This window comes from Tamandua tetradactyla, chromosome 4, assembly GCF_023851605.1.
Source record: "Tamandua tetradactyla isolate mTamTet1 chromosome 4, mTamTet1.pri, whole genome shotgun sequence".
Lineage (NCBI taxonomy): Eukaryota > Metazoa > Chordata > Mammalia > Pilosa > Myrmecophagidae > Tamandua > Tamandua tetradactyla.
The window spans coordinates 190,459,960-190,478,857 of NC_135330.1; the positions used below are offsets into that span (position 1 = coordinate 190,459,960).

The 18,898-nt window shown below is 38.0% G+C and overlaps 2 protein-coding genes across 3 annotated transcripts in view; both read left to right on the forward strand.

Annotated features, from left to right (window-relative positions):
- NUP58 (nucleoporin 58) overlaps positions 1-6,106 on the forward strand; it is a 64,902-nt gene extending 58,796 nt beyond the window's left edge. The window contains exon 16 of the mRNA XM_077158858.1: positions 5,696-6,106. Coding sequence (XP_077014973.1) covers positions 5,696-5,778 — 83 coding nt within the window. The 3' untranslated portion in view covers positions 5,779-6,106. The remainder of the gene's footprint in view (positions 1-5,695) is intronic.
- A 12,220-nt stretch (positions 6,107-18,326) lies between these two features.
- The window catches only part of ATP8A2 (ATPase phospholipid transporting 8A2), a 656,957-nt gene continuing 656,385 nt past the window's right edge, over positions 18,327-18,898 (forward strand). Inside the window, exon 1 of one of the 2 annotated variants that reach the window (XM_077158861.1) lies at positions 18,327-18,497. In XM_077158861.1, the coding sequence (XP_077014976.1) occupies positions 18,437-18,497 (61 nt within the window). In that variant the 5' untranslated portion in view covers positions 18,327-18,436. The remainder of the gene's footprint in view (positions 18,498-18,898) is intronic. The other variant, XM_077158866.1, reaches the window with a different exon arrangement.

Consider the following 18,898-nt stretch of genomic DNA (forward strand, 5'->3'; position numbering starts at 1 on the left):
ATATTTAATGACCCTTTAGCTTCCTCATAACATTTGTTTTTATTTACAGTCTATTTTAGCTGATATTCATATAGCTATCCAAGCTTTCTTTTGGTTACTATTGTATGATATATATTTTTTCCATTCTTTTTCTTTCAACCTAAATGTGTCTTTGAATTTAAGGTGAGTTTCTTGAAACAGCATATCATTGGGTTGTGTCTTTTTTAGTTAACATTAATTTTTAGTGAATTGAATTTGAACATATTTTCATATGGTTATTGACCATTTAAGGATAAAATGTTTGGTTTATGCATTTAAACTTTTTCTGAAGTATTTGTAAGAGCTCTTTGGATATAATCACATTCGCTCCATAGAGACATTTAAAAATCCTTAGTCTTGGGCTCAAATGACTTCCTTATTTTATTAATGAAAATCATGTCATCATCCTTATTTCATAATGCTATTAAGCATGTTTAATATTTAAATCATCTTATGTGATAAAAACATTTCTACAATTACAATTAACCCTTATTTTACCTCTTTATGATTATTGTTTTGTTTTTTATTGTCTGGAAGTTTTAATCTTTTTATGTAGTCAAAACATATTAGTCTTTTTTAAATGACTTCTTGGAATGAATGAGATCATAATGGGAGGAGAAAAGGATGACGTTGTAAGTTTTATAGTTTATAAACTCTTTTGTATTTATTATATCATTAAAACTTCATGACTGTATGAGGAAGATGTTTAAAAGTTTCATCAGCTTGGCTCAGTTCATCGTATACTTAGAGAGTAGCAGATTGAAACAGAGTTCCCTCCACATACCACTGTATGGAGTGCTTTTACATCATAAAATTATTGGGCATTGCAGCAACAGTAAGATACGTGATAGGGTCATTTCCGTTTTACAGATGAGCTAGGAAGAAGCTAAACTTATCTAAAGTTGTACAAGTACTAAAGTGATTAGGCTAAGACTCAAATTTCAGAATCCCAGATGTCATTGTAGTGAAACCTTTTGAAATCTATTATCAAGTGGATATAGCACTTTCAGCTCAAGTTTTAACTTTGCCCTTCTAGATGGAGGTAAGAATGTGACGACACCAACTTTTATATTAAAAAAGAAAAATGGGTGATAAGTTCTGCTACTCTCATCTTAATTGGCTAACTATACATATCTATAGGTGCCAATTTGAATTCTGAAAAAAGCTATCTTTTAATTGAACTTTCTAGACTAAGTCCTTGTTAGATGTAATGATTTAATTTTATCTATTGCCAAGACCAGTATAGAAGGGTAAGCTAGCTATTTCCTTCTTCCTTTACTATTTAATTTTTATTATGGTAGTATATATACATAAAATCTTGTATTTTAATCAGTTTTCAGTGTACAATTCAGTAGTGTTAATTACAGTCACGATGTTGTACTACCATCACCACTATCCATTACTGAGACTTTGCATCATCCCAAACAAACGCTGTACTCACTGAGCTTTGTGGTAGATTGAGTTATGTACCCTAGCAAAGTCATGATCTTAATCTGCATTTTTGCAGGTGTGAACTCACTTGTAAATAGGACTCTTTGGAGATGTATTATCAATTAAAGTGTGGACTCATTTGTGCAAAGGGTCCTTTTTAGGTATGGGCAAACTGAATGAGGTTAGGCCTTGTTCCATATGACTGGAGCCCCTATTAATAGGAAATTCAGTGGCAGCCAGAGGAGACAGAACCCAGAAGTCAGCAGAGACTGGGAGATCATAATCAAGGAGACAGATTGCCATGCAAAGGGGGACTGAGATATAAACCACACCAGAGCCAGAACACCACTGACTCTGAAGAGTGAGCAGGGCCTCACCAGTGTGTTGATTTGGGTCTTCTGACCTCCGAAACTGTCAGCCAATAAATGCTTGATTAAGCCAGCCAGTGTGGTGTTTCTCATAGTAGCTTGGCAAACTAAGATAACCATTACCTCCACTTTCCCTACCCCCAGCCCAGCCCCTGGCAACCTGTGTTCTAGTTCCTGACTCTATGAATTTGCTTATTTTTTCATATCAGTGAGGTCATATAATCTTTGTCCTTTTGTGTCTGGGTTTATTTTATTCAACATGATTAAAGTTTCACATGTACAGAGCTTCAGTCGTTTGGTTTTGTTTTTTTTTTACAGCTGAATAATATTCCTGTGCATGTGTAATCACATTTTGTTTATTGATTCACCTGTGTTTTCTTCAGTTTATAGAAGGAAAAGGACACACTGATTTAGTGGAATTGACTTGCACAGAGCCCGGCTGCTGGCCTCTATTCACACAGATGTTAGCGTTACAGTCCTCCCTCAAAAAAGCATTAGGAATGAAAACTTACACACTGTGTAGTAAATTTTTCAATGTTATGGAAAGCCTCTGGTTTTCTCATATCAAGCCTCAATCATTTCTCTGGAAGCAATGAATAAAAAATTAGGTGTTCTGCAGTGCAGTGCAGCTGACAGTAGGGGACAAGAGACAACTTTTCTCCCATCACAGGGCTAGTTATAAATTTCTGCCACTGTTATTCAAGTCATAGTGCATGGCCTGTTATTTTATAATTTAAAGTTCTATACCAGGATTTGTTCGTGTGTGTTTCATTCTTATAGGTTCATTAATAGAAAAATGATTATTTCAAATCAATGTTTGCCTCTTCTGTATTAGCTGATCAAGGAAAGAACTGGTCTAAACAACAATATTCTTTTAAATAACTTAGCCAAAATTTAAAAAAAGGTGCTGAGCAATTTTTCCTTCAGGCCTCAAGAAGAATATCTTTTTTTCCCTAAATTTTATGTTTTATTTGATGTTGAGTAATTCTCCACTTTTTAAATCCTGGGCTGTCTGATAATAACAAATATATTTAATGAACCCCTGTTATAAGCCAAGCAGGTATTTGACAAGTTATTCTGTCCTTGAGTGGGAATCAGTGTTTTAATTTGTGCTGGCCAAATGATCACCACCTGAAATATGGCTAGTGCAATGAGGAACTGGGTTTAATTTTAAATTTTAAATTTAAAACCTGACACAATTCAGATATTGGGAAACTTTTAAATACGTTTGGAGCAACTTTGGTATATGAATCTAGTTTTTATATTTTTCATGAAATCTCAATTGAAATAAAATATTTATTTTTTATTATAGGAAAATTTAGCATCCAAATTGAGATATTTTTAAGTATAGAGTACACATTGAATTTGGAAAACTTAACAAGAAAAAAAATTTTGTTAATATTTTTTATCTTGACTTCATGTTGAAGCGATACTATTTTGGGTTAAATCAAACATAGTATTAAAGTTAATGTCACTGTTTCTTTTACTTTTTTCGTGTGGCTACTAGAAAGTTTAAAGTTATCTGTGTGGCTCACATATTTCTGTTGGGTGGTGCTGCTTTGGATGGCACTAGTCAGGATCCTGGAACCACACAGAGCTTATGACTTAAAAGTAAATTGTGGGGCGGGCCGCGGTGGCTCAGCGGGCAAGAGTGCTTGCCTGCCGTGCCGGAGGACCTCGGTTCGATTCCCGGCCCCAGCCCATGTAAAAAACAAACAAACAAACAAAATATAATAAAAACAAGAAAATGTTTAAAGATGTTTCCCTTTCTTCCTTTCATCCTTCCTTCCTTCTCTGTCTTTCCTTCCCTTCCTCCCTCTCTCTAAAAAAAAAAAAAAAAAAAAAAAAAAAAGTAAATTGTAGCTACTTAACTTGCTTCTTTATCTCGTACATCAATTGTTATAGCAGCCCCTTACATAAATATCCCTGCTTTCAATCTCTCTCTGTCCTTGTCATCATCTGACTTATTACATTCATCTTCTCAAAATACAAATGGGATCATGTCAAGCCCATATTCATTAGGACTGTGTTCTAAACTACTTACATTATGTACGAGACCCCCTCATGGGCTGGCCCCTACTTTTTTTTTTTCTGGGAATTTAAAAAAAAATTTATTTATTAATAAAAAAATTAACAACAAACGAACTAAAACATTAACATGTGATCATTCTGTTCTACATATATAATCAGTAATTCACAATATTATCACTTAGTTGCATATTCATAATTTCTTAGCACATTTGCATCAATTCAGAAAAAGAAATAAAAAGACAACAGAAAAAGAAATAAAACAAAAACAGAGAAAAAAAAAGATTATACATACCATACCCCTTACCCCTCGCTTTCATTGATCACTAGCATTTCAAACTAAATTTATTTTAACCTTTGTTCCCCCTATTATTTATTTTTATTCCATATGTTCTACTCATCTGTTGACAAGGTAGATAAAAGGAGCATCAGACGCAAGGTTTTCACAATCACACAGTCACATTGTGAAAGCTATAACATTTTAAAAATTTATCCATTTAGTCACTATCATTTTACACTCTAGGCATTCCTAGATTATACAATCTCAGTCTTTATCGTCTATCTTTCTTTCTGATTTCATTTCTGCCCCCAGCCCTCCTTCCTCTATCATTCTCACATTCAGCTTCATTCAGTGTTTTAACATAATTGCATTACAGTTAGGTAATATTGTGCTATCCATTTCTGAGGTTTTACAATCAGTTTATAATCAGTCCTGTTGCACAATCTGTATCCCTTCAACTCCAATTACCCAATATCTACCCTATTTCTATCTTTTTTTTTTTAAACTGGGCAGTGAATTTTTTTTTTATTTTAACATTTGTTCCCCCTATTATTTATTTTTATTCCATATGTTCTACTCGTCTGTTGACAAGGTAGATAAAAGGAGCATCAGACACAAGGTTTTCACAGTCACACAGTCACATTGTGACAGCTGTATCATTATTCAATCATCCTCAAGAAACATGGCTACTGGAACACGGCTCTACATTTTCAGGCAGTTCCCTCCAGCCTCTCCGTTACATCTTGAATAATAAGATGATATCTACTTGATGCATAAGAATAACCTCCAGGATAACCTCTCGACTCTGTTTGGAATCTCTCAGCCATTGACACTTTGTCTCACTTCCACCTTGCCCCTTTTGGTCGAGAAGGTTTTCTCAATTCCTTGATACTAAGTCTCAGCCCTACTTTTTTATTATGCCCTTCTTCTGACACATCCACACACCAAAGCCATTCCAGAAAAATCTGGATTACTTTATAGCATTTTACTTTTTCACATGCAGCTTCAGCTCTATCATTCCTCATCCTTCCCCAACTCCTCCAGCAAAATTAATATGTTCCTCTTTATTCTAGTCTGACATTGTCTCTTATGAGGTAGGCTTATCACATTATAGGTTTATGGCATATTTGTCTCACACGTTAAACTGGGCACTCCAGGGCAGAAGGCATATCATATTTCTTTTGCTTTTTGTATACTCAATTCTTAGTATCTAATATGACTCCATAAATACCTGTAGATTGAATAACTAATTTAGTGGCAAAAAGTTTAATTCAGTGATCCCCTGCGGACATTTCTCCATATAGGCATTGGAGCCATACTGCTAGGGCTAGAATCTCAGCTCTAACTCTTATTAGCTATATGATCTTGGGCAAGTTATTTAACATCTTTGTGCCTCGTTGGTGAAGTGGAGATAATTCCCACCTTAGAGGTTGATTCTTAAAATTAAAATGACTTAACATATTCAAAGAGTTTAATTATGTGCCTGGTGTCAGCTAAGGATATAAACCACAACTATTCAACTATTATAATTGTCATAATACAGTCTAAACTATTTTTCTCTTTCTCTCAGGCAACAAATCACAGGTTTTAACTGGATTTCGAAAACCCAGTGTTACAGAAACCAATGAAGTAGGAAGAAAAATCCAGTTTTGAGCAGTCATTGAATCAACAAGTGTCTACTTTGCAAGGAACTTCTGATTCTCATTCTGTGACTCTGATTATTTAAGATGAACAGTATAAGGCGTAGAGTGAGATTGGTCAAGATACTTGGAATTCAGGAAAGAGAACTTGCCTTTATGGTTAATGGCAATCTAAGGGATCATATAGCAGATACTGGGAGTGTTTGAAAGAAATGGGAAATAGACCACTAATTCAGTGTGTAGGAAGAATTGTGGAACATTCACAGATGAAGGCTGAAAAGTTGATGCAAGCTACAATTGACCAAGAACTAAATATTTGTTAAAGCTAATTCTGTAACTCATTCCTTTTTTAAGCAGCTTTATTGCGATATAAATCACATATCATATTAACCCATTTAAAAAATACAATTCAATGTTTTTTATTATATTCACAAAGCTGTGTAACATCACCATGACTTAGTTTTAGGACATTTTGTTTTACCCCAAAGAGAAACTCCATATGCCATAGCAGTCACTCCTCATTCCCCCCCCCCCCCCACCATCCCGAGTTCTAGGTGTTAAAGTCTAGCTGAACTGGAAAATGCTGAGCTTCCAAGTTGATTAAGATAACAAACCAAAAAGAAAGTAACAGTCAAGGCTTTGATCACTACTGTGATAATAGAAGTGGGAAGCTAAACAAGAAGTGCTGGCTCCCCCAATGTCTCATTTTTCCCCATGGAAAAGGGTCAAATGAATTCACACAGACAGGAGGGTCATCTCACTCCTGAGAGAACCCTGAACAAAACCCTGCCTTTTTGTGGACTCAGGGGCCGGGTGGGGGGTGGAGGAGGGAGAAGGACTAGGAGTGGGAAAGTACTGAGTCTTGAGTTAAAGTGGTAAAAAGTATCTTCAAGTTCCCTTCACCGTCCCCTTGATAAGGAAGTCTCAGCAGAGATATGTAGGGAAGGCTTTAGCACAGGGCCTCCCATTAAGGAATTGGAAGACAATTGCAAGGCATGTAGGCTGTAAATGCAGAACTTTTGGGTCTTTGGGTGGTCTGTGCAGAGGAGTGACACGGTGACTTCCATTTAACAGGATGTTTGGGGATGCGTGTGTTTTTACATGTGTGAGGGGATACTGGTTGGCACAGTGAATGGGGCCCAGGGATGCTTAACATTTTGCAACACACAAGGCAATCTTACACAAAATGTCAGTAGAACCTCTGCTGGGAAGCACTGGGTCTAGGAAGAAAGAGGGAGGCCCGTCATCTGAAGGCTGTTACTGAAATCCAGGCAAGGAATGGTTGTGACTTCGTTCAGGGTGGGGGCAGTTGTGGGTGTAAAAAGCTAATGATTCTGGCTCCCTCGCAGCCGCCGCCACCGCCGGCCTCGGGCCCCGCGTGGGCCGCCGCCTCCTGTCCGCCGCCGCCTCGGCTGTGCCGGCCCCCAACCAGCAGCCTGAGGTCCTCTACAACCAGCTACCTGCCACAACACTCAAGAAATAGAGAACTGAGAAGATGGCGGCTTAGTAAGACATGCGGATCTTAGTTCCTCCTCCAGAACAGCTACTAGGGGAGTAGAAACAATACAAAACAGCTCCCGGAGCCACGACAGAGATAAAAAAGACAGCGTACCCCATCCTGGAACGGCTGACTGGCTGAGAGAACCCGCTCCGGTGAGATTGCTGAGGGGTGCGGGCTTCCCTGGGCGGGGCGGCAAGCGGCCGGAGTCCCTCCCTTCCACCTTCCCAGGCCAGCTGGCAGAATTGGGCAGGCGGTCCCCTCAAGCCGCGGCGGCTGGCGCCCCCACCACGCGCGGCCCCCCGAACCAACTGAGAGAATTGGATCGGAAATCCCCAGGCCGCGGAGAACGGTGACCGGGGGGGTCCCTTCCAAACATGTGACTCCCCGGTCCGCCTGGGAACGGTACACTCTCCCGGGCTGCGACAGCTGGCGCCCTCCCGCCATGCTTGGCGCCCCGGGCGGACTAGGAAATTTGGACGGGTGCTCTCACGGGCTGCGGCGGCCAGCGACCCTCCCGGCGTTCGACCCCCGGGCTGGCTGGCACTCTTCCAAGCCGCTTCGGCTGGCGAACCTCCCCCACGACAAGAGTTTTCCAAAGTTAAAGGACCCACAGCACCTTTTACTGGTGGGACTCGCAGACAAACCTGTGCCACGAGCGCCACCTACTGGGCAGGATAAGAAAAACAGAACCCAGAGATTTCACAGAAAAATCTTTCAACCTGTTGGGTCCAACACCCAGGGAAATCTGACTAAATGCCCAGATGCCAGCAGAAGATAACGGATGACGCTCAGAAAATTGAAAATATGGCCCAGTCAAAGGAACAAACCAATAGTTCAAATGAGATACAGGAGCTGAGACAACTAATGCTGAATATACGAACAGAAATGGAAAACCTCTTCAAAAACGAAATCGATAAATTGAAGGAGGACATGAAGAAGACACGGGCTGAACAAAAAGAAGAAATAGAAAAACTGAAAAAACAAATCACAGAACTTATGGAAGTGAAGGATGAAGTAGAAAAGATGGAAAAAACAATGGACACCTACAATGATAGATTTAAAGAGACAGAAGATAGAATTAGTGATTTGGAGGATGGAACATCTGAATTCCCCAAAGAAAAAGAAACTATCGGGAAAAGAATGGAAAAATTTGAACAGGGTATCAGGGAACTCAAGGACAATATGAACCGCACAAATATACGTGTTGTGGGTGTCCCAGAAGGAGAAAAGAAGGGAAAAGGAGGAGAAAAACTAATGGAAGAAATTATCACTGAAAATTTCCCAACTCTTATGAAAGACCTAAAATTACAGATCCAAGAAGTGCAGCGCACCCCAAAGAGATTAGACCCAAATAGGTGTTCTCCAAGACACTTACTAGTTAGAATGTCAGAGGTCAAAGAGAAAGAGAGGATCTTGAAAGCAGAAAGAGAAAAACAATCCATCACATACAAGGGAAACCCAATAAGACTATGTGTAGATTTCTCAGCAGAAACCATGGAGGCTAGAAGACAGTGGGATGATATATTTAAATTACTAAAAGAGAAAAACTGCCAACCAAGACTCCTATATCCAGCAAAATTATCCTTCAAAAATGAGGCAGAAATTAAAACATTCTCAGACAAAAAGTCACTGAGAGAATTTGTGACCAAGAGACCAGCTCTGCAAGAAATACTAAAGGGAGCACTAGAGTCAGATACAAAAAGACAGAAGAGAGAGGTATGGAGAAGAGTGTAGAAAGAAGGAAAATCAGATATGATATATATAATACAAAAGGCAAAATGTTAGAGGAAAATATTATCCAAACAGTAATAACACTAAATGTTAATGGACTGAATTCCCCAATGAAAAGACATAGACTGGCAGAATGGAATAAAAAACAGGATCCTTCTATATGCTGTCTATAGGAAACACATCTTAGACCCAAAGATAAACATAGGTTGAAAGTGAAAGGTTGGGAAAAGATACTTCATGCAAATAACAACCAGAAAAGAGCAGGAGTGGCTATACTAATATCCAACAAATTAGACTTCAAATGTAAAACAGTTAAAAGAGACAAAGAAGGACACTATCTACTAATAAAAGGAACAATTAAAGAAGAAGACATAACAATCATAAATATTTATGCACCGAACCAGAATGCCCCAAAATACGTGAGGAATACACTGCAAACACTGAAAAGGGAAATAGACACATATACCATAATAGTTGGAGACTTCAATTCACCACTCTCATCAATGGATAGAACATCTATACAGAGGACCAATAAAGAAATAGAGAATCTGAATATTACTATAAATGAGCTAGACTTAACAGACATTTATAGGACACTACATCGCACAACAGCAGGATACACCTTTTTCTCAAGTGCTCATGGATCATTCTCAAAGATAGACCATATGCTGGGTCACAAAGCAAGTTTTAACAAATTTAAAAAAGATTGAAATCATACACAACACTTTCTCGGATCATAAAGGAATGAAGTTGGAAATCAATAATAGGCGGAGTGCCATAAAATTCACAAATACGTGGAGGCTCAACAACACACTCCTAAACAATGAATGGGTCAAAGAAGAAATTGCAAGAGAAATTAGTAAACACCTCGAGGCGAATGAAAATGAAAACACAACATATCAAAACTTATGGGACGCAGCAAAGGCAGTGCTAAGAGGGAAATTTATTGCCCTAAATGCCTATATCAGAAAAGAAGAAAAGGCAAAAATGCAGGAATTAACTGTCCACTTGGAAGAACTGGAGAAAGAACAGCAAACTAACCCCAAAGCAAGCAAAAGGAAAGAAATAACAAAGATTTAGAGCAGAAATAAATGAAATTGAAAACAATAGAGAATATCAATAAGACCAGAAGTTGGTTCTATGAGAAAATCAATAAGATTGATGGGCCCTTAGCAAGATTGACAAAAAGAAGAAGAGAGAGGATGCAAATAAATAAGATCAGAAATGGAAGAGGAGACATAACTACTGACCTCACAGAAATAAAGGAGGTAATAACAGGATACTATGAACAACTTTACGCTAATAAATACAATTTAGATGAAATGGACGGGTTCCTGGAAAGACATGAACAACCAACCTTGACTCAAGAAGAAATAGATGACCTCAACAAAACAATCACAAGTAAAGAAATTGAATTAGTCATTCAAAAGCTTCCTAAAAAGAAAAGTCCAGGACCAGACGGCTTCACATGTGAATTCTATCAAACATTCCAGAAAGAATTAGTACCAACTCTCCTCAAACTCTTCAAAAAAATCGAAGTGGAGGGAAAACTACCTAATTCATTCTATGAAGCCAACATCACCCTCATACCAAAACCAGGCAAAGATATTACAAAAAAAGAAAACTACAGACCAATCTCTCTAATGAATATAGATGCAAAAATCCTCAATAAAATTCTAGCAAATCATATCCAGCAACACATTAAAAGAATTATACATCATGACCAAGTAGGATTCATCCCAGGTATGCAAGGATGGTTCAACATAAGAAAATCAATTAATGTAATACACCATATCAACAAATCAAAGCAGAAAAATCACATGATCATCTCAATTGATGCAGAGAAGGCATTTGACAAGATTCAACATCCTTTCCTGTTGAAAACACTTCAAAAGATAGGAATACAAGGGAACTTCCTTAAAATGATAGAGGGAATATATGAAAAACCCACAGCTAATATCATCCTCAATGGGGAAAAATTGAAAACTTTCCCCCTAAGATCAGGAACAAGACAAGGATGTCCATTATCACCACTATTATTCAACATTGTGTTGGAGGTTCTAGCCAGAGCAATTAGACAAGAAAAAGAAATACAAGGCATCAAAATTGGAAAGGAAGAAGTAAAACTATCACTGTTTGCAGACGATATGATACTATACGTCGAAAACCCGGAAAAATCCACAACAAAACTACTAGAGCTAATAAATGAGTACAGCAAAGTAGCAGGTTACAAGATCAACATTCAAAAATCTGTAGCATTTCTATACACTAGCAATGAACAAGCTGAGGGGGAAATCAAGAAACGAATCCCATTTACAATTGCAGCTAAAAGAATAAAATACCTAGGAATAATTTAACTAAAGAGACAAAAAACCTATATAAAGAAAACTACAAAAAACTGTTAAAAGAAATCACAGAAGACCTAAATAGTTGGAAGGGCGTACCGTGTTCATGGATTGGAAGACTAAATATAGTTAAGATGTCAATCCTACCTAAATTGATTTACAGATTCAATGCAATACCAATCAAAATCCCAACAACGTATTTTTCAGAAATAGAAAAACCAATAAGCAAATTTATCTGGGAGGGCAGAGTGCCCCGAATTGCTAAAAACATCTTGAGGAAAAAAAATGAAGCTGGAGGTCTCGCGCTGCCTGACTTTAAGGCATATTATGAAGCCATAGTGGTCAAAACAGCATGGTATTAGCATAAAGAGAGATATATCAACCAATGGAATCGAATAGAGTGCTCAGATATAGACCCTCTCATCTATGGACATTTGATCTTTGATAAGGCAGTCAAGCCAACTCACCTGGGACAGAACAGTCTCTTCAATAAATGGTGCCTAGAGAACTGGATATCCATATGCAAAAGAATGAAAGAAGACCCATATCTCACACCCTATACAAAAGTTAACTCAAAGTGGATATAAGATCTAAACATTAGGTCTAAGACCATAAAACAGTTAGAGGAAAATGTTGGGAGATATCTTATGAAACTTACAATTGGAGATGGTTTTATGGACCTTAAACCTAAAGCAAGAGCACTGAAGAAGGAAATAAATAAATGGGAGCTCCTCAAAATTAAACACTTTAGTGCATCAAAGAACTTCATCAAGAAAGTAGAAAGACAGCCTACACAATGGGAGACAATATTTGGAAATGACATATCAGATAAAGGTCTAGTATCCAGAATTTATAAAGAGATTGTTCAACTCAACAACAACAAAAAGACAGCCAACCCAATTACAAAATGGAAAAAAGACTTGAACAGACACCTACCAGAAGAGTAAAATCAAATGCCCAAAAGGCACATGAAGAGATGCTCAATGTCCCTGGCCATTAGAGAAATGCAAATCAAAACCACAATGAGATATCATCTCACACCCACCAGAATGGCCATTATCAACAAAACAGAAAATGACAAGTGCTGGAGAGGATGTGGAGAAAGAGGCACACTTATCCACTGTTGGTGGGAATGTCAAATGGTGCAACCACTGTGGAAGGCAGTTTGGCGGTTCCTCAAAAAGCTGAATATAGAATTGCCATACGACCCAGCAATACCATTGCTGGGAATCTACTCAAAGGACTTAAGGGCAAAGACACAAATGGACATTTGCACACCAATGTTTATAGCAGCCTTATTTACAATTGCAAAGAGATGGAAACAGCCAAAATGTCCATCAACAGACGAGTGGCTAAACAAACTGTGGTATATACATACGATGGAATATTATGCAGCTTTAAGACAGAATAAACTTATGAAGCATGTAATAACATGGATGGACCTAGAGAACATTATGCTGAGTGAGTCTAGCCAAAAACTAAAGGACAAATACTGTATGGTCCCACTGATGTGAACCGACGTTTGAGAATAAACTTGGAATATGTCATTAGTAACAGAGTCCAGCAGGAGTTAGAAACAGGGTAAGATAATGGGTAATTGGAGCTGAAGGGATACAGACTGTGCAACAGGACTAGATACAAAAACTCAAAAATGGACAGCACAACAATACCCAATTGTAAAGTAATCATGTTAAAACACTGAATGAAGCTGCATCTGAGCTATAGGTTTTTTTTTTTTACTATTATTATTACTTTTATTTTTTTCTCTATATTAACATTCTATATCTTTTTCTGTTGTGTTGCTAGTTCTTCTAAACCAATGCAAATGTACTAAGAAACGATGATCATGCATCTATGTGATGATATTAAGAATTACTGATTGCATATGTAGAATGGTATGATTTCTAAATGTTGGGTTAATTTCTTTTTTTCTGTTAATTAATAAAAAAAGAAATAGAAAAAAAAGCTAATGATTCTGGATATATTTTGAAGTTGGAGTTGACAGAGCTTACTGGCAGATGGAATTAAGGGTAAGAATAAGAGAAGAATCAGGGTTCAAGATTCTTCTTGAACCCAAATCCTAGAAGTGCTGGGAAAAATGGATTTGGCATTAATTGTGAAGGGTAAGATTGAAGGAGGAATAAATAAGTGAGGGGTGGAAAAATCATGGGTGTGAGGTACCTTTAGACATAGGTGTGAATATGTCGAGTGGCCAGTTAGAAATACTAGTCAGGAGATCAGGAAAGAGGCCTACGTTGATGATAAAAGTTTGGAAGTCTCATTAGATTGGATGTAATAAAAAGTGGTATAGAGAGGAGGGACATTAGGAGTCAGGGTAGTGAGGAGGAACCAGTCAAGCAGACTTGGAAGTGATGCCTGATGAAGCAGATGGAGAAAGGAATTACCATTCAAGTAAGGTAAATCTTTGGTCACCTTGAGAAGCACAGTCTCAGTGGAGTGACAAGAAGGAAAACCCTACTGGATTAAAAAATGATATGTGTATTTCCAGTTCTGATATTTTGATAGAATCTCCCTATAGCACATCCATCTTGCTGATTACAAATATAAACTCTAGAAAAAACAACTGCCTGAGGATTTTGGAAAGCATACAATAGAAGGCAGATTGTAGAAGGGAGTCAAACCGTGGAGAAAAAGCCACCTGCACCAGGGCAGATTTCCTATTTTTTTAAAATGATTTTTTCTCAATGCTTTGCCCCACTGAAAGAGCAATGTAGTCGAAGTAGCTAAAACTCCAGTAGAAACTTCCCAGTCATTATGGCCAGATGACCCAGGGAGAAAAGCCCTTGTGGACTAGAGTTTGTGTGTAATTCCAGACAGGAAGAAAGCTGGAGAAGGGGATTCCCTAACTGTGTGTTTGAATATGCATAAATTCTCAGACTAAACTTTGAATGATGTGTATGCAGGGAAAACCCAAACCAGGTTAGTGAACTGGACTGAGATGTGAACGACTGAAGGCAAAACAAGAACTCAGAATTTGAATTTAACCTGGTTGGTTGCTCCATAAAATAAAGCATTCAACATTCCCTAGAAGAATATAACAGAACCCAGAGTCTATATGACATAACATTGACAATGTTCAGGACACAATACAAAATTACTTGAGATAAAAAGAACCAAGAAAATGTGACACTAACCCCAAGGGCAAAGCAACTCTGAGATACTCCATGAGTGAAAGAAAATAATTGAGATGACCCCCAAAATAGGAAATCTTGATGAAGAAATAAAAAGTATAAAAAAGAACTAAATGGAACATATAATATCTAAAATGAAAATTTGCTGCGTGAAATCAATAACAAAAAAGAAAATGATGGAGGGAGGTGTCAGTGAAATTGGGGATAAAGCAATAAAAATTATCCAGCCTGAAGAACAGATCAAATAAAATTGAAAAATAGATTCTAAAAATCCAACATATTTGTAATGCAAGTCCAAGAAGAATAGGAGAAACATATTGGGGCAGGGATAATATTTGAAGAAATAACAGCCAGAAACTTAAGTTCTTGAAAGATGTACATCTACAAATTCAAAACTTTTACTACATTCCAAACAGAACAAATTTGAAGACATTATGCCTAGGCATATGATGATCAAACTGTAACATCAAATATGAGGGAAAAATATTTATAGTATCGAAAAATGGCAAATTGTTTATGGAAAAAATGATTTGAATGATCATGGATTTCTCACTAGAAACCAGAAAAGCCAAAAGACAGGGGAATAGTGCTAAAAGAAAAAAATGTCAACACAGAATTCTGTATTCAGCTAAACATACTTCAGGAATGAAAGCAAAATAAAATATCAGATAAAGGAACCCTAGGAGAATTTGTCCCCAACAGATCTCTATAAGAATTGCTGAAAGAATTTCTTCATATTGAAGGGAAATAATACCAGATGGAAATTTGGATCTCATTAAGTTCTTTAAAACGCATAGGATCATTTAAAGCAAAATTATAACATTTTCCAATGGAGGTTTCAATGTATGTAGAAGTACTGCTCATGACAACTTTAAAACAAAGGGCAGTGGGAAAAGAGTAAAGAAACCTTTATGGTTGTGAGACTTCTACAATTTATGTGAAGTGATATATTAACTTCAAGTAGACTTGAATATTTATGTCTATTGTAATCTCTAAAGCAACTACCATCAATAACAACAAAAATACAGAAATAAAGCCAAAAAGCCAAAATGTGAATTAAAATAGAATGTTAAATATGTTCAAATAATCTAAGGGAAGGCAGAAAAGGGGGAACAGAACAAAATAATTGGGGATGAACCCATCTACATTCTGATGGGTTTCACAGTTGTATGCCAAAACTGGTCAAATTGTACACTTTAAATATGTGTGATTTATTGTACGCCAATTTTGCCTCAGCAAACTGAAAATAAATTCAGTTTCTCAGTCATATCAGCCACATTTTAAAAGCCACATGTGATTAATGGGTACCATATTGGACAGCTTATATACAGAACATTTCCATTGTTAGAGACTGTTCTAGTTTGCTAGCTGCCGGAATGCAACACACCAGAAACAGATTGGCTTTTAATGAAAGGGGATTTATTTTGTTGGCTCTTCAGAGGAAAGGCAGCTAACTTTCCACTGAGGTTCTTTCTTACGTGGCAGCCACAAGATGGTCTCTGCTGGTCTTCTCTCTAGGCCCCTGGGTTCCAACAACTTTCCCCGGGGTGACTTCCTTCTGCATCTCCAAAGGCCTGGGATGAGCTGTGAGTGCTGAGATGAGGAATGCCGAGCTGCTTAGCTGTGCTACGTTGAGCTCTCTCATTTAAGCACCAGCCAATTAAGTCAAACGTCACTCATTGCAGCAGACACGCCTCCTAGCCGACTGCAGATGTAATTAGCAACAGATGAGGTTCATGTACCATTGGCTTATGTCCGCAGCAACAAGACTAGGTATGCTCACCTGGCCAAGTCGACAACTGAATTTAACTAACACAGAGACAATTGTGTTGGACAGGGCTGAGAGCACAGCCATGGGAGAACCTAATATGTGGGGAAGATAAAATCGATGGAGGAGATAAGGTCAAGGGATGCTGGGGCCAGGGGTTTGGATGGCTCATCCACATGGATATTGAGGTTACCAAGAATCACAGAAAGAGTAGTGTTGGAAGGAGTGAGAGTAAATCAGGCCCTACGGTCTTGGAGGGATGAGGTCAGGAAGAATGACTAGGGTAGCAGGTGGTATGGTCTGATGATTGGGGCTTTAGAGCTCAGGGATCTCCTAGAGGAAGGAGGGAGAATGCTCTGGAAGCAATAATGAGCAGCAAGAAGGAATACCTACACCATCTCCTGGTAAGGTGTACAGAAGATATGAAAAAGGAAGCAGCAACTCCATGAGAGGACTGTAAGGGAAGCAGTGCACTCAGTGGGGAGGAGGTTTCAAATATATCAAGAAGACGACAGAAAGTTCAGGGGGCCAGCTGATAGTTGACCTTGTGTTGCAGGGGACATAGGATTCAAGGATTGGGGAAGCATGGAAGATAAGGTTAGGGAGGTTGGTGTGCAGGGGCTGATAGAGTCCAAGTGGGGAAAATGAAGGGTGACTAGAGATATCTGGATCGTTGAGTTGACAAAAAGATAAAGGGCATAAATGAGTCGAGTTCTGGTGGTGTCAAGTTGTGGAGTTGAGTGGTATGTGGATCTGGTATCTTGCCTGGAGCATGCAGAATTCTGGCGCTTCCTCGTAGGAATTGCCAATGGAGGTTTGGTGCCCAGAACAAAGGTTTTCTTACTCTAAGCACCTGGGGCTTCCTCTGTCTCTTGCACATGGGAACTTGGGCCAAATCCACCATTTATTTCAAATTAAAATATGTGATACACATGCAAAAGAAGAAAGTATAGGTAACGTAGGAAAATAACACAATAACATGTATGATAATAAGTAAATAATGACGAGTATAGAATACATATAATAGCTGCATAACAATTATAAATAAATATAAAACGGAAATAAGTAGAAATTATGAGGAATAATCATAAATACTCATGAAGCCATTATCCACTTTAAAAACCAGGACAGGATGGATATTGGTGAAGCTACCTATGTATTTTTTCCCAATCCCATCTCCCCCGCAGAAATAAAATAACCACTATCCTAAATTTTGTTTTCATCTTTTTCTTCATTTTAAAAAATTGTTTTTATCACATATGCATATTTCTCTAAACATTGCATTTAAAAAATATTTTTTGTGGTACATACATAACATGAATTTTGCCATTTTAACCGTTAAGTGTACCATTCAGTAGTATTAATTATAATTACAATGTTGTGCTAACATCACCCGCCATACATTACCAAGACATTTTCATCACCTGAAACAGAAACTCTATGCCCATTAAGCAATAACTCTCCATTTCCCTGTTTCCCCCGTATCCCTAGTACCCTCTAATCTACTTTCTGTCTCTCTGATTTTGCTTATACTAGATGTTTCATGTAAGTGGAATTATGTGATATTTGCATGCACTATTTGGCTTATAATTCTCAGCATAATGTTTTCAAGTCCATCCACATGGTAGCATGTGTCAGAACTTCATTCCTTTTTTGCATCTGAATAATATTATGTACAAATGATTGTTGTGACATTTTTGTACATGTTTCCCGACACACCATGTTACAGCTTCTCTGGGGAAATATTATTTCAAACTCTGGGTCAGGATCCATTAGTAAGTCATGAAAATAAACTGAGTAGAATGCAACCAGCATCTATAAAAGAAGTCAGGGATGGCATGGGAGGCAAGGTAAGTTTAACCAGACCTGATATCTATTAGTCTTTACTGAAACGGTGAACAGAAAGGAAGAAAGAGGAGACTTCAGAGAGGTTGCCTAGGCTTTTTGAAAACTTTGAGTTGTTCCTTCGGCTGTATAAATATGGGGATCCACAGGAATGTTGATATTGCAGACATCAAGAACATATTCTAAAAGGAAGACCTCACAAACGTCACCATGGCAACACTGGACTGACTCTCTGGTGCCGCTTGCAATGCTACTGAAATTTCTGGATCCAGGAAGACCCTTACCAAGAGCCCCAATGTCTGCTTGGAGCACTGTAAGCACTCTAAGGGATGGAGACAGGGTCCCGAGATGTGAGGAAAAGTGGTCATCCTGAAATGGAAGCTCAGAGAGGTAGGCACCTGCATCCAACTGAAACACCCCAGCCCACTCCACCCAAAGCAAAGCATTAGTGAACGTCCATGGTAAGGAGTGCAAGCTGCCAGAAACGATACTATAAAAATCCACAGCATGACTGGGATAAAAGAAACAAAGATACATAGGAAAATATATAGAGAAGAAAATCTGTGATGGTTAGGATTAGGTTCATGTGTCAACCTGGCCAGGTAATGGTGTCCAATTGTTTGGTTAAGTCAGCCCTAGCCTGATTGTTAAGGTGAGGACATTTCATGCACTAAAGCATCAGTAAATTGATTGCACCTATGACTGATGACATCCACAATCAGCTGAAGAGATTGGCTTCAACAACAAGAGATGTCTAATCTAATCAGTGGAAGGCTTTAAAAGAAGAAGTG